General features: G+C 41.5%; 1 protein-coding gene across 2 annotated transcripts in view; it reads right to left on the reverse strand.

The window, feature by feature from the left end:
- LOC110052267 (uncharacterized) overlaps positions 1-15,000 on the reverse strand; it is a 32,012-nt gene that overhangs the window by 668 nt on the left and 16,344 nt on the right. For both annotated transcript variants that reach the window (XM_089294219.1, XM_089294221.1), the window contains 13 exons: positions 14,872-14,992; positions 14,181-14,244; positions 12,949-13,038; positions 11,744-11,863; positions 11,312-11,350; positions 11,000-11,113; positions 9,691-9,752; positions 8,826-8,906; positions 8,012-8,089; positions 5,771-5,934; positions 4,350-4,379; positions 3,820-3,906; positions 1-234 (listed from right to left, as the gene is read on the reverse strand). The exon at positions 1-234 is cut by the window's left edge and continues 668 nt beyond it. In XM_089294219.1, the coding sequence (XP_089150345.1) occupies positions 56-234; positions 3,820-3,906; positions 4,350-4,379; positions 5,771-5,934; positions 8,012-8,089; positions 8,826-8,906; positions 9,691-9,752; positions 11,000-11,113; positions 11,312-11,350; positions 11,744-11,863; positions 12,949-13,038; positions 14,181-14,244; positions 14,872-14,992 (1,229 nt within the window). In that variant the 3' untranslated portion in view covers positions 1-55. The remainder of the gene's footprint in view (positions 235-3,819; positions 3,907-4,349; positions 4,380-5,770; positions 5,935-8,011; positions 8,090-8,825; positions 8,907-9,690; positions 9,753-10,999; positions 11,114-11,311; positions 11,351-11,743; positions 11,864-12,948; positions 13,039-14,180; positions 14,245-14,871; positions 14,993-15,000) is intronic.

The raw sequence follows: 15,000 nt of genomic DNA on the forward strand, positions 1-15,000 counted from the left end.
GCGATCTTTTCGTCCTACTGAATGTCCTGACTCAGATTGCACTCTATCCAGCGGCTTAATTTCTCGCTCCTTTTCGGATTGGTGGAAGCATTAGAGGCACGTGACCAACTCCGATGGCTGGCAAAGCAGGCTGGGATCGCCCTAAAGGAAGCTGTGACGCAGGCGGCGGCGGGTGGCTCTTCACCTTCTTAGTGATCGCTCGTACCAGATCTCTAGCATGCTTGAGACTGTAAGCTGACAAAAATATAAAAGAATATCGTCATTTCTAGAAGTTTACCCATTTCTAGGTCAGAGAGGCGATAGTTTTGTCACTTATAAAGAGATTGGGGTAACTTTTTTTTAAATCAGCTTTTCAAACAAATGTTTATAACCTTTCACTTCATGGTAGCTTTTCAGGAGCTCCGCTCTTAGGCTTGGCTAAATCTCTATGTAATATTAACCTCAGGATTAAACTTTTATTTCATGGTAGCTTTTCTACAAGACAAACGCGATTTAGTGGTTATTGCTGCTCGTGTAGGTCATAAAAAATTACGATATGGGTACGAAAAAAAAAAAATCGAGAAAAAGGTTCTTATTCATCGTGGTAGATGCAATAATAAAGTGTATTATCGTTTGTCTCACGATGTAGTCACTTGAGATGTAGATCGCGATGTTTCGACTGCTTACTGCTAGTCTTCTTCAGGCGATAAGGTCGACTGATTGCACAGTATCATTTATATCACAAAGGTCGGTTGTGATTGGTGCATTTCGATCCTCCTATTAATCCGTTCCGGCGAGTAGCTGTTCCCTCAGTGGTCCGCTGTTGTACCGTTCTCCTGTTGTTGTGTTTTTTTATCTTGGGCATCCATGCTTCAGGAATTTCAATTCCACTATCCCTGTTGATGTTATTAGGTTGAAGTCTTATGTGAATAGCTTCCTTGACCCTACGTGTGTCCCAGTGAGGATCTCGATCAATAAGCGTGACCTCATTCCAGATAAGATAGTGGCCGGTCTCGTGGGTGTGTTCAGAAACGGCGGAGGTCTGGGTAAGGGCGAGTCGTATATCCCTGTCGTGTTCTTTGATCCTCCCCTGCATAGATCTCCCTGTTTCTCCGATGTAGACTGCCGCACTCACAGGGAATCCTGTAGACAACACCATCCTGTTTAGCCGGGTTGACGGTGTCCTTTGGTCGCACTAAGTGCGACCGAAGTGTCGTGTCGGACTTAAAGACGGTGCGAATGCCTTGTTGTTCTAGGCAGCGGCGGAGAGACTCCGAAACTCCTTAGACATAAGGTAAAACGGCGGTGGATTTAAATTCCGCGACGGGCTCTCTTCTTGGCGCTGTTCGTGCCTTTGTGATCTTCTGTACAAAAGAGGAGGGATATCCGTTAGAAACAAGTACAGATTACAGATGTTTCTTCTCTCCAGCGATTACTGATGGTCTGGTCACAAGACGTTTAGCCCGGTCGTACAGACACTTCACAATACCGCGCTTTACTGACTGAGGGTGGTGTGAATCATACGCTAGGTACTGATCAGTATGTGTTGGTTTCCTGTAGACACTGGTGGTAAGGCGGCCATCAGGATTTCTATAAACTGACGTGTCGAGGAAGGCGACCTTGCTGTTATTCTCGATCTCCATGGTGAAACGGATTGATGGTTGTTTGCTATTTAGGTGCTGCAGGAAGACGTCAACTCTATCCCGATCCAGGATGGTGAAAGTGTCATCTACGTAGCGTTTCCAGATCTTAGGCTTGCAAGGTGCGGACTCTATTGCTTGTTCTTCAAATATCTCCATGTAGAGATTAGCAATAAACGCGGATACAGGGCTCCCCATGGCTGTGCCGTCTCGTTGTTCGTAACTCGATCGGTTGTACTGGAAGTACGTAGATCTTAATACGAAATCCAAGAGGTCCGCAATTTGAACCGGTGTAAGTGTCGTGCGGTCAGCCAGGCCTGCGTCTTTCTCCATTTTTTGTAGCGCGGCTTGTACGGCACCCCCAATCGGTACGTTGGTAAACAGTGACTCTACGTCGAAAGACACCATGATCTCGTGGTCCTTCGATCTCTCTCGAAGATCCACAAGGTCGACACACCGCTTAGGCCAATTGTGTCGTGTGTCAACACCTTTGCATACGACCTGTCTGCTTTCTTGGCTAACGTATTATCTCCTCTTGCAGGTAACTCGAACTTCACAGTGAAAAACTCAACTGACTTCGCCTCCACCATCGTCAGTGAAGAGATCCAGGACCACGAGATCACGGTGTCTTTAGACGTAGAGTCACTGTTTACCAACGTACCGATCGAGGGCGCCGTACAAGCCGCGCTACAAAAAATGGAGAACGACGCAGGCCTGGCTGACCGCACGACACTTACATCAGTTCAAATCGCGGACCTCTTAGATTTCGTATTAAGATCTACGTACTTCCAGTACAACTGATCGAGTTACGAACAACGAGACGGCACAGCCATGGGGAGCCCTGTATCCGCGTTTATTGCTAATCTCTACATGGAGATATTTGAAGAACAAGCAATAGAGTCCGCACCTTGCAAGCCTAAGATCTGGAAACGCTACGTAGATGATACGTTCACCATCCTGGATCGGGATAGAGTTGACGTCTTCCTGCAGCACCTAAATAGTCAACAACCATCAATCCGTTTCACCATGGAGATCGAGAATAACAGCAAGATCGCGTTCCTCGACACGTCAGTTTATAGAGAACCTGATGGCCGCCTTACCACCAGTGTCTACAGGAAACCAACACATACTGATCAGTACCTAGCGTATGATTCACACCACCCTCAGTCAGTAAAGCGCGGTATTGTGAAGTGTCTGTACGACCAGGCTAAACGTCTTGTGACCAGACCATCAGTAATCGCTGGAGAGAAGAAACATCTGTAATCTGTACTTGTTTCTAACGGATATCCCTCCTCTTTTGTACAAGAGATCACAAAGGCACGAACAACGCCAAGAAGAGAGCCCGTCGCGGAATTTAAATCCACCGCCGCTTTACCTTATGTCCAAGGAGTTTCGGAGTCTCTCCGCCGCTGCCTAGAACAAGGCATTCGCACCGTCTTTAAGTCCGACACGACACTTCGGTCACACTTAGTGCGACCAAAGGACACCGTCAACCCGGCTAAACAGGATGGTGTTGTCTACAGGATTCCCTGTGAGTGTGGCAGTCTACATCGGGGACACAGAGAGATCTATACAGGGGAGGATCAAAGAACACGACAGGGATATACGACTCGCCCTTGCTCAGACCTCCGCCGTTTCTGAACACACCCACGAGACCGGCCACTATCCTATCTGGAATGAGGTCAAGCTTATTGATCGAGATCCTCACTGGGACACACGTAGGGTCAAGGAAGCTATTCACATAAGACTTCAACCTAATAACATCAACAGGGATAGTGGAATTGAAATTCCTGAAGCATGGATGCCCAAGATAAAAAAACACAACAACAGGAGAACGGTACAACAGCGGACCACTGAGGGAACAGCTACTCGCCGGAACGGAACAATAGGAGGATCGAAATGCACCAATCACAGCCGACCTTTGTGATATAAATGATACTGTGCAATCAGTCGACCTTATCGCCTGAATAAGACTAGCAGTAAGCAGTCGAAACATCTCAAGTGACTACATCATGAGACAAACGATAATACACTTTATTATTGAAAAAAGTATATTTGGGAGGGATGGGCAAAGGAGATGTGAGGGGTTGGGGGAGGAGTCGGGGTTAGTACGATCCAACGGAACACCCTACAAATCCACATATATATAAAAACACTATGCAGTACCCCGAGGGATTCACGGGTGTTCTAGCCAACAGACCTTTTAATCTGGCCTTAATTTCTTCACTGAAATAGCCGCATTCTATCCACTCCTCGAAATCAGAGATGAAATCGAAGGCGGTCAGTCCTGGAAGAAATAACAAAACGGGAATGATCGTTATCATCTCAGTTGCTAGCCATTTTGAGGTGGGTTTTATACAAGTCTCTTTAAACTCAGCATTATCCAGTGTGAGGTTGAGTCTCTTGAACTCTCCCTACCCCGTCCGGGTTCAACCCTTACAGTTTAGGTTCCAGACCGTATCGCTGTTTTCACCGTTAGTGATTTAATTGGCCAACCCGGGGTGATAAGGCATTCTCCACCTCACGTAAACCGCACGATTTTCTTTGGTCACAGGTATCGCGGACGCTCCGTTGTAACAAAACTCCAAGTTGTTGTGCTGTGACCTTGTGACCACAGTGCAAATGCTTGCCTCACATCTTCTACGCATAGCCTCGTGTTTAGCCCATCGCGCAGCAGCAAGCGACGCGCAAAATGAAAAGCCTGGAAAATGATAGGAACGCATTTCATACCTTGGAGGTTTCTTGACCTTACATTGGCACCTGTGCGTAACAACACCAGAAAAAGAAGTTTTTACTAAAGTCGAGCATCAAGGGATCTTATAACAGTACTCTAGAGAGTCTTTTAATCTAATTTCTCAAACTCTTAAATAATTCATCAAGTTTAAACAAAGGAAATCATGACCGTGGCTGTGTTTCGATATCTGATCTTAATTCGCACAGATTTTAACGACTTTATTTCTCCATTTTCTCCTTAGTTTTAGTTTCGAGTGAGAAAATATGTCAAACACGTAAGACAGTGTTTGACCACATTTCCAAACACCTCGAAGTTCGTCCAAAAAACACTGACCGCTGCACGTCGTAGTTTCAACTTTCTTCTCGGTGTTTGAAAATGTGGTAAAACACGGTCTTTCGTGTTTGATAAATTACTTACAATCACAGATAGACAGATACAGACATTAAAACCATTTCTCTGCAATAACATACGTAATCTACATGTAGCTACACAACATTCAATGCTCCCTAATTACAGTTTGATAAAAGGTCTCACTTTGCTATAATTACTTAGAGAAAGGAATGTTTTTGTTCAATATATTCGTTGAGCTTAAGGTGGCCGAACACAGTTTTCGCGCGCGCTTTTGCTGATGCAATTCAGCGCGCGCACAAGGATTGCAAAAAACAAACATGCCGTCAATAGAGCGATCATTTTATTTACCCAACACCCGCAGTATCTGTGCTATTTTTCTCTATAATTGAACGCAGTGTATTGATGGCTTTAGTCTTTTATCACAAATATATGTTAGAAAAGGTAAAGATGGAAAGAACTTAGCAATTCTCAGCTTTTTCTTTGCTACCGAAAGAACCCAGTTAAATGCAGCGCATGCGTAGTAAGTCAAAAAATTGCGATTGAATGAAAATTTGCACTCTCGGAAATACTCCTATTTCTCGAGAACCACTCATTAGAATTTCACGAAATTTGGCACGAAAATACTTTAGGAAATAAGTAACTGGAGCATTGAAAATAATTGAACTTTAACAAAGGAAACTCTAGATATTACAGTAAACCTTCAACAAGGGATAATTAAAGATTTCTCTGTTAAATTATTAGCAAAATGGTGTGAACTTGTGAGAATCGTTACAAGCTTGTTGCATGCAAATTATAAAGAAAATCTAATGACTAGATTTTCTACAAATAAACAAAACCGATTTTAAAGGCCCGTTTATTTTTATTCGTGTCGCCATGGCAACGGCACATACGTCAGCTTAACCGTCAAAAAACCAAAGTTTGTGTTGTTAACTTGCTTGCTGCCATTTTTAGCGACCGAGAGATCAAGGGTTTTAGAGAAAAAGGTGAATGAAACACAGGTATCAAAAACTGTGTTCAGCCACCTTAAGAGTTTCTGAACTAGCAAGAGACTACTTGTTAAACTTACCATGATTTAGTAGTAGACTAGCAGCGTACAGATTGTTCGATTGAGTGGCGTAAAACAGAGGGCTACACAAATCATCGTTCATAGCATCCACATCAGCATCGAAAGACAACAGCAGCTCTAACAGATCCGAAGAATTTGACAGGCCAGCTGTCAGATGAAGAGCGCTGAAAAAAATGAAGCCATAACAACGACGTAGCGGTTGGAAACGACATTTTTACGGGTTACGATACGATACCATGTACTATAAGTTTTATTTTTTACACAGTATTTCCATCAGTCTATCTATTTATTTATTTATTCATTTATTTATTTTTTAATTTTATTTTATTGGAATGGTAACAACATACAAACAGAAGAAAAGAAGAAAAGAAAAAAAACAAAAAACAAAAAACAAAAAAAACTACTATTTACAATGATTGAATTAAAATAACCTACACTTAGACTAACTACAATACAGTTGCCCTACTAAACAATAGAAATAAACGGTGTTTACGATTATAAAATACGATACTTATCTTATTTCTTGCATTTTAGCCGACAACGGTACTTATAATCAACTTAAACCGCATTTGAATACATGATTTCTCTAGCTGTATTGTATTATATCACTTATTCCTTAATATTCTTAATATGGGCAACACAAAACAGAACAAAACAACGAAAAAGAAAGAAGGATGCTCTAGTTGGTTTACCGCATATCATAACACCTCCTGTGTTGATTTAAAGGGGGGCTTCAGTCTATTTATGATAATCAATTAACTACCTATCTTCCTAACTACAATCGAAGAATACAATTCCAGAAAAAACCAACATTAAAAACTGCTGTTCATGGAGGCAGTGTAGAAAACATTTACTTGGCGACTTAGTTTAGTCTTGAACTCGTTTAATGAAGTTGCTTGTCTTAATTCCACAGGTAAGTTGTTCCACAACTGAGCTCCACTCTTCAGATAATCAGTGCGAGCTTGTGGAAGAACTAATTTGAACCAATTTGGTTCTCTGTTGTACGCAGCAACTGCTTTTACATGTAACGTGGCAAAAAGAAAAGAATATTATTCTATTTTTTCTGGAATGTTATCAGGTGCATTTTTCTCAATAAACCATTTTCGATATATTAAAATTCAGCTTGGCAGTGACGCTTAGAGGACACAAACAAAGGAAACTGAATGGCCATATTTATTCATTTATAATAATAATAATAATAATAATAATAATAATAATAATAATAATAATAATAATAATAATAATGATATTTAGTAAGGGAATCCAACTCGCCAAAGGCGGTTTTCAGTGGAGCCCTCCTAAATAAAAATCACCTAAAAATGACATAAGAGCTACCTAATAAATTACTACAAGCTAAAATAAATAAGAGTAAAAAGAGTTCGTATTAGTTAAAAAGTTAAAATTCTAAAGATTAAAATTAGCTAAAATCATTCAAAAAAGTTTTCAGTTTTGCTTTATTTTGTTTGTGTCCTTTATGCCTCACCATAAAGCTGAATTTTAATATATCGAAAGTGGCCTATTACATCGGAGTTTCTTTTTTTCCCCCTATTTTGCGGAAAGGGAGTTGCTTTGCGTTTGCACGGTTAGGTCGTGTTCTATTGGGATCAACCGTTTCAACCGCAACCGGTTTGGGTTGATACGGTTGGCGATTCTCAATAGAACACTTTTTCAACAGTTTTCGGATGAAACGCCGCAACTCCTGGGAATAGTCCTTACGTGAGCTACAGTCACGCGACATAATCACGCAAATGCTTTTTCAACCGTTTCAACCTGGTTTGAGGACGGTTGAAAAATTTGCTCAACCAAACCAATCGAAACGGCTTTCCCCCCGGTAGAACACGAAAAAACCTGACCAACCCAATCGAGTTGACCAGAAATGGTTGATCCCAATGTATAGAACACGATCTTAGGTCGTGTTTTTCTCAGGAGTTACCGCGTTTCAACTGAAAACGATTGGAAAAGCGTTCTATTGAGAAACGTAAACCGTTTCAACCGAAACTGTCTGCGCTTGAAACGGTTGATCCCAAAAGAACACAACCTTAGTGTTGCGCTCAAGCGTAGAGTGTTCCAGCCAATCACAGCGATGATGATCTTGGCCAATTAGGTGCAATCGTGCTTGCCCTACGCATCATTGTTTAAATTTTTGCCGCCCTTTGTCAACGTTATCGTCCCTCCCCTCCCAGGCTACAAAATAGACTAAGAAAGACTTGTAAGACGGGAGTACTATTGTTAAGGACTTACGTATTTCCTCCAGGGTATGTAGGATTTACCGAGGCACCCTTCCGCAGAAGAAATCTGACGGTCTCCACACGATTGGCACTGAAACACCACAGGAAAGAACGAGAAAACGTCATTAACATTGTCACCAGCCTCCACACCCAAAATTACAATACAGTCGAACCTCTCCACAACGGCCACCTAGGGGAAAGCGGAAAGTGGCTGTTGTAGAGAGGAGGCCGTTATGGAGAGGTACGGGTGTGATATAACACCTGTATTTTTCGGGGTTGCAATAAGTAACACCATCAAATTATATTGATAAAACAAAAACCAAACAGAAACAGAGACTGGCGACGCACAGTACAAATCAAGTTGAGTGATCTTTAACAATAAATAATGAGGTTTTGTATGTACTGTTGTTAGTCGTTGAGTAACTGGCCGTTGTTGAGATGTTATTTTGACAGTTGGGACGTACTTCAGTGGCCGTTACCGTTGTGGAGAGGTGGCCATTGTAGACAGGTTAAAATACCAGTGAATGTACATGTATGGACTGTCTGCCGGGACAAAATCAAGTCGTTGAAGAGAGGTGGCCGTTAGGGGATACTCGACTGTATTATAAAGATTAAAAGACTTCCTCACGAAGATGTCGCACACTCGTTTGTCACCCTTCACGCAAACAGTTTTCGCTCGCTGCATTATCAGTCTACGCTGGCTTTAAACCTTTTCCCGTTCATCACACAACCTTCGCTTTTTAACACGCATTTTCTCGTGACAAGCGGAAAACTCGTCTTCTCGGAAAGTACTTTAAAACGAAGGAAGAAATCGGCCCCTGTCTTACCAAGGTACTTCTTCAAGCAGGATCTTATGTACAAGTAAATCTGTTTCTTTCTCTTTGAATTCAAACTTGTTTTCCGCCAACCTAAAACAAGAACATGGACTTCATCACTCAATACTGAAATAACCAGAGAAAAGACAGCTATTTACATGAACAAAACCGTTCCCTGCAGAAAATGAAACAGTTATGAAGTGGTGACATAAGAGAGGTAGACGAGAATGGAAGGACAATTGGAAGAAACATAAAATAAGGGTAACAACAGTTAACAACGAATGTCTTGATTAACGTTTTACTGTTCTTACGATTGCCATTGAGCATGAACTTAAACTAAAGTATTTTTACAATAACTGCTTGATTTCTCGCACGCTAATTGGCTCATTTTTAAACACAAATAAGAGTAAAGACGGATAAAATTTTAATTTATGCAAGCTCTCAAGTTCAACTTTCAGCTGTCAACTTTTTAACCAATGAGATTTTATGGACTTTTTTAAGTAGCTAATCAAAAAGCGAGAAAAGCTATTGACAATGCTCGCGTCATTTTGAATAAAATTCACTTTACGACAAGTTTATGGCGTCTTTTGCCCTCATTTATTCTCGGCATTTGACCAACATGGGGTCTCGTTATTGTAAAAAAAAGCAAATTGACGTCAGTTTTTTATACCTCTGTACTCTTATTGATGATAAATGTCGTAGTAAAATTGTCAAAGTTTACTGCGTAACCAGCCACAGCCACTTTGATGTTTGTTAAATTTAAGATAATGATTAGACAAGTCAACAGAACAGAACTCGGATCGCTGTGCAGAACTACCCTTAGGTTAACTTTGCTACAAACGTGTTGGCAGCATGCAATACAGACATGCGCACTTACCACCTCGCACAGTCAAGGAAGTCGTTGGCCACTGACAAATGAAGAAGACTGGGCGGAGTTTTCTACAATGGATAAACAATATCTGCAAAACAATACTTGAAACCCAAACTTACAGGTAATACAGTGGTGTTAACAGTCGGGGACCTACACAGCTAGTATCCCTGACGGCTAATTAGGCCACGCTTTTCAGAAAAGTTAGGGAGCTTTATTAGGTAGCTTAAGAAACCACGACGGCGACGCCGAGGACAACGTCGATTAAAAATGAGTTTATATTTTACCTACGAATCTCGCGGTACTCTAAAGTCATCTACTTTGTTTATCACTGTCAAAGCTATCACGAAACTAAATCTGGGACACATCGATGAATTAGGAAGAAAAATTTAAAAAAATAGCCGTCGTGGTTCACGTTCTCCAGACAACGCAGAATTCGATCATTTCACGTTCTTGTTTTGCAGAGGAGGGCAAAGAAAAGTACCAAGAATTATAACGCACGTGCACAGCCGTTGTTCTGCTCATTAAATCTTTTGTTTTGCGACGTTGCCGTTGCCGTTGCCGTCGCCGTCGTGGTTTTCTTAAGCTCCCTATTAGCAACGACGACGGCGACATCGAGGACGACGCCTAGTAGCACAGCTGTTGTTTTGCTCATTAAACCTTTTGTTTGACGACGTTCTCATTGCCGTCGTCGTTGTGGTTTGCTTGAGCTCCCTGTTGCTGCTATGTGAGTGCCCAATTTGAACCAAAAAGGCAGCGAAATTGCACCTGCCAACAAACTGGACGCGCTCTGTAATAAGCTGCAAGTGCCGTTGCCGGTTCTTGGACTACACTACACTACGCCGGAGGAATTTGAAAACGGAGTTTTCACTTCGAAAACGCATCAAATGTTTTCCGTTCACACTACGTCGGAGAAATTTCAAAACGCAACAATCACCGGTCATTTTGGATCTGTGTTTGAGGAAAACTCGGGCAGGGAAATCACACATGATTATCGCGACGTCATCGCTTTCGAAAAGCTCTGGTTTCAAAATGTTCTTCGGCCACAGTAAAACGCCAAACTGGCGTTTTCAAATTCCTCCGGTTTGAATGGCGTTTTCCTCAGCACCGTTTTGGTGAAGGATCAGTGTGGACAGTAGGCCTAACCGTAGAAATAAGGCTGCGTTTTCGAATTTCTCCAGCGTAGTGTGGACGGGGCCTAAGTTTGGGAAACCAACATAAAGATGTAAAACAACCACAGCTTTTTGAATGACAGAAAATGTGCTTTTTTGTGACCGTTCAGTTCAAAGTTAAGAAGTATTTTTCTTTAATTGAATACCTCATTCTCCATTTCTAAGTTTCGCTTGATGCTTCCTTCAGTGTCGAAGAACAGGAGAGCTTGAATGGCGTCTATTCGACCTTGCATGGCACAACAGTGAATGGGCATCAAATCCTTAAGCACAAATAAAAAGTAACTTAAATGGAAAACAATCGACTGAGCCCGCAGCTTTCGACATCCTTGCACTAGTCTTTGATTGAGTAAATATAAGACAATGGTAAAGTACAAAGATTTGGCACTTATCGCCAAGATAGTTCGAGTAAGATAAATCAAACAATAAAACATTAAAAAAGGTGATCTTTTGACACTCACTCGATTATTTCTGATGTTTAGTGGGGCTTCTTTCATCAGCTGTACAATGAAAAAAAAAAAGGCATGAAGAGAGAACAACGTATCAGTGGGAAGGACAATAACGGAAGGCATTGAGCTGTTAGAACGAGCAGCAGATTGATTTGTTTTGGTTTTGCTTTCGTTTTCTTCATGGCCGACAAGATACGCGTGGTCAAACGCTTAATCAGACAAAAACGTTAAAATAGAGGTTTTGCACGACAGCCATGTTACATGGCAGAAACAATAGATTATTTTTCCTATGGGGAAAAAATGTTCTTTCTAATGCAAAACATTTTCATCGTTTCTGCCATGCAACATGGCTGCCGTACAAAACCTCTATACGGCAGGGTTAATCGGGAGTGGAATTCCTGTGGCTGCAGTAAGTCTGGCTGGGATTACCGTGGTTAATCTCACCATCTTTTCAATGCATTCTAAGTCAGTGGCCTCTCCACTTTCACCGTAACATTTGACATGCAGTGGAGTGTTGCCATCGTGGTCTTCACTGTCTATGTTTGATCCTGCCTCCAGGAGAAGCTACACAAAGCAATAAAAAACCAAATTACACGCTGCAACGGGTTAGCCAGTCAATTGGACTGGTAAGTGCTACAAATTACACAAAAAGTAAATTTCATCTTACATCGGGCAGCAGATAAACAGCCGTAACACGGACAGAACCAATTAAACAAAGATCTCATGCATGACGCTGGAACAGTCGTACAGCTAAGATATCAGATTATTTCCGGTTCCAAAATGAAAAATTACCAATCCTTCAGGGGTTTTAGTTTCATTAGATTTTTTAAAATAACATTTAAACAGCATTAATTTTTTTCTTTTAAATAAGGTCCTGTAATAACCTGACGTGCTGCAACTCTTAAGCTCGACAGGTTTCGTCATTTTGTTATAGAGCACGTTTGAATTTCCACGTTTATGCTTTGAGTGACATTAAATGGCGGCCCGAGAAGGCTCTCCCGTAAGTCAAAAGATGAGTTAAGTCTTTGCTAACTTGTCGGAGCTCTAGAGTAGCACCAACATGGCGTCTCCATACAAAGCTCTGTAAATCTGGGTGCAACACTTCCGAATAACGCGTGAATGAAAAACCGCACAGGCCTAAATCTTAGTTTATATATCAGTCATCTATCACATCATGGACCAGATTTTTGGCTTAATTTATTGAATGGTTCCGACTTTTATTTTTGATGGCGTGACAGTGTAAAGCAGCCATTGTACATTACAATTTAGGTTAGGACAAGGGTAAAGCTGCGAGAAAACACCTATGAAAGGGGCTTACAAGTTTCCAAATTTCTAACTCTGAACGTAAAGGTACATTAAAATTCTTATTAGTGCAGATGACATGCAAAGTTTGTCAAATGACGAGAACTAGTTTCAGGGGGAGAGGTGGTAATTGGGCGGGGTAGGGAGTGGAAGAGTCAAGTAGGTTTTCCCTGTAGGCGTATGCCACTGAAACGGTGAACTTCACAAATCTGTGATTTTGTTAGGATGGGTTGCAATTTTCGAGTGTCCCCCTCTCTACTACTAAGTTTCTAGTGTTATTACCAGCTCAGATCGGTAATAAACAATAAAGATGCAGTCGGAACCGTCAACAAATTTAACGAGTATACCTCTACAGTTGCCGCGTCTTTGGCTCTGTGCAGGGGCGTGGCTCCTTTGTAGTCCAATATATTGACATCCACCCCTTCAGAAAGCAGGGTCTGAAAATAAGGTTTGAAACCTGATTAAATAACATCCCTAAAGTTTGCTTAATCTATGACAAAATTTTAAAAGAAACGATTAAAAATGGTTAAAAACGTAAAGCACGGTTTTCGACATAATGTCGTCTTCAGAGTTAAAAAGTCGTCTGCTACTCGCAAATTTATATCCGTTACGTAATTCCCGATGGGAACAGTTTAGCCATATAAGAATGAATTTGCTTGTTCAAGCTGAGTTGCCATTGTTGAATTATTAGGCCTTCTAGAATTCTTCGGTTGTAGCCTTGTACATGTACATATTTTCTGGTTGAGTAAATATGGCTTCTCTTAATGAAGGGTCTTTATAGAAGAATATCTACCGCTACCGAACGGTTTTCGTATGCGTTTGACTAATTTAGTGGAAAGCCAGCAGCTTAACGGAAAGCACGTTAAACTCCAGATCTCGAGGTCTGTATTCGCGCTCTAGCCGGGGTCATTGTGTTGCCTTGCTTGAGCAAGACATTGCATTTTAACCGGTGCCTCTCACTTCACCCAGGATATAACTGGTGTTGGCGAATTATTTGGCCGCAAACCAAACAGAATGCTGGGGCCCGTTTTTCGAAAGCCCTGGAAACTTTTCGGGCCCGCAAAGCCATTTTTAATTAACATGTATCTAAACACAGGGAGTTGCATACGCCTGAAACTTCTTGTATGAAGAGAACCCCCGTTCATATTAAGAATACGTGATTTTGGTATGGCTTTCCAGATGCGAAAATTTTTTCGGGACCTTCGAGAACCAGGCCCTGGGCGACAACTTTTGACGGGCTACCTTTCTATCCCCTCATCGCTTTTTGCAACGGAACCAGTGTTAACTAACTTGTCCTTTTTACCTAGGTAAGACACACTCGTGATCCCTTAATGGAATGACTTAAAGTTCTGTCATGGGGCTAAATATCTGAATTTAAAATGCCAGCCATTGTTATGATCTAGAGCGGGGATTGTTTCCTAAAATATTACTTCATCTCATCAACGTAACAATGCAACCGTTGCTTTAGAAACCTGTAACCCGATACAGATGTTTGATGTCTAAAAGGTTTCGCAAGAAGAAAGGGTAGAAAGAAAGCAAAAGATAGACATTAAGGTGGTATAACCATCACCAAATATACCTTAATCACCGGGATCGCTCCAAAGAACGAAGCTGTATGGAGGAGCGTACTACCGCTGACACACCTATCGGAGAGTGAATAAAACTTAGACAAATAGCAATACAGGACATGATAATCTTACTCGAAAGAAATGATCAGTTCAAACAGTTCTGTTGGAAAATCTCAATGAGCTTTAGAGGCAGCGTGGCCGAGTGGTTAGAGCGCCGGACTTGAAATCCGAAGGCCATGGGTTCAAGACCCGTAATGACCACTTAGCTGGAGTTGTTTCTCGGTAGACCCTAGTTTCAAATCCCCGGTCATGCTTGTAGCCAACTAGTCTGCCTCCCGTCAGTCAAGGTTTTTAAGCCTATTATGCTTAGTTGATATATTTGTTTCTTTCAGTTTAAGTGGCATGCCTGCGAACTAGCTGGGTGTAGCTGAGCGCGTTGACCAAGCTATGAACAGTTTTTTGTTAACATTTTTTGAGCTCAATATTGATTTCCTTTTTTCGTCAATTTGAAGGTAATTGTGATTTTAAAGGAAACGAGAAGTGAAGAGCTGGGTCATCTTTTCAAGCGTTTGGCACGGGTCACGACTATTTACCTTGAATTCTGAATACTCCTTGAGACACTATAATGATTAGGTCTTTGTTTGCATTGTTCTTGCTAATAATAACGAGCTAGGGCGAGGGGGAAATAATTTTGATATCTACCTGCTTCTCAGACTCGCCATCATCTTTTCCTTTCTGTGATGTACGTCCACAACTGTAGCGAGCTTCTCGATGTTTCCTGATATCAACTGAGGAACTAGTTCCTGCCACTCTTTATACTTTGCTGAAAGA

The sequence above is a fragment of the Orbicella faveolata genome, unplaced genomic scaffold (assembly GCF_042242905.1).
Source record: "Orbicella faveolata isolate gen_17 unplaced genomic scaffold, um_ofav_v1 contig_25, whole genome shotgun sequence".
NCBI classification, from domain to species: Eukaryota; Metazoa; Cnidaria; class Anthozoa; order Scleractinia; family Merulinidae; genus Orbicella; species Orbicella faveolata.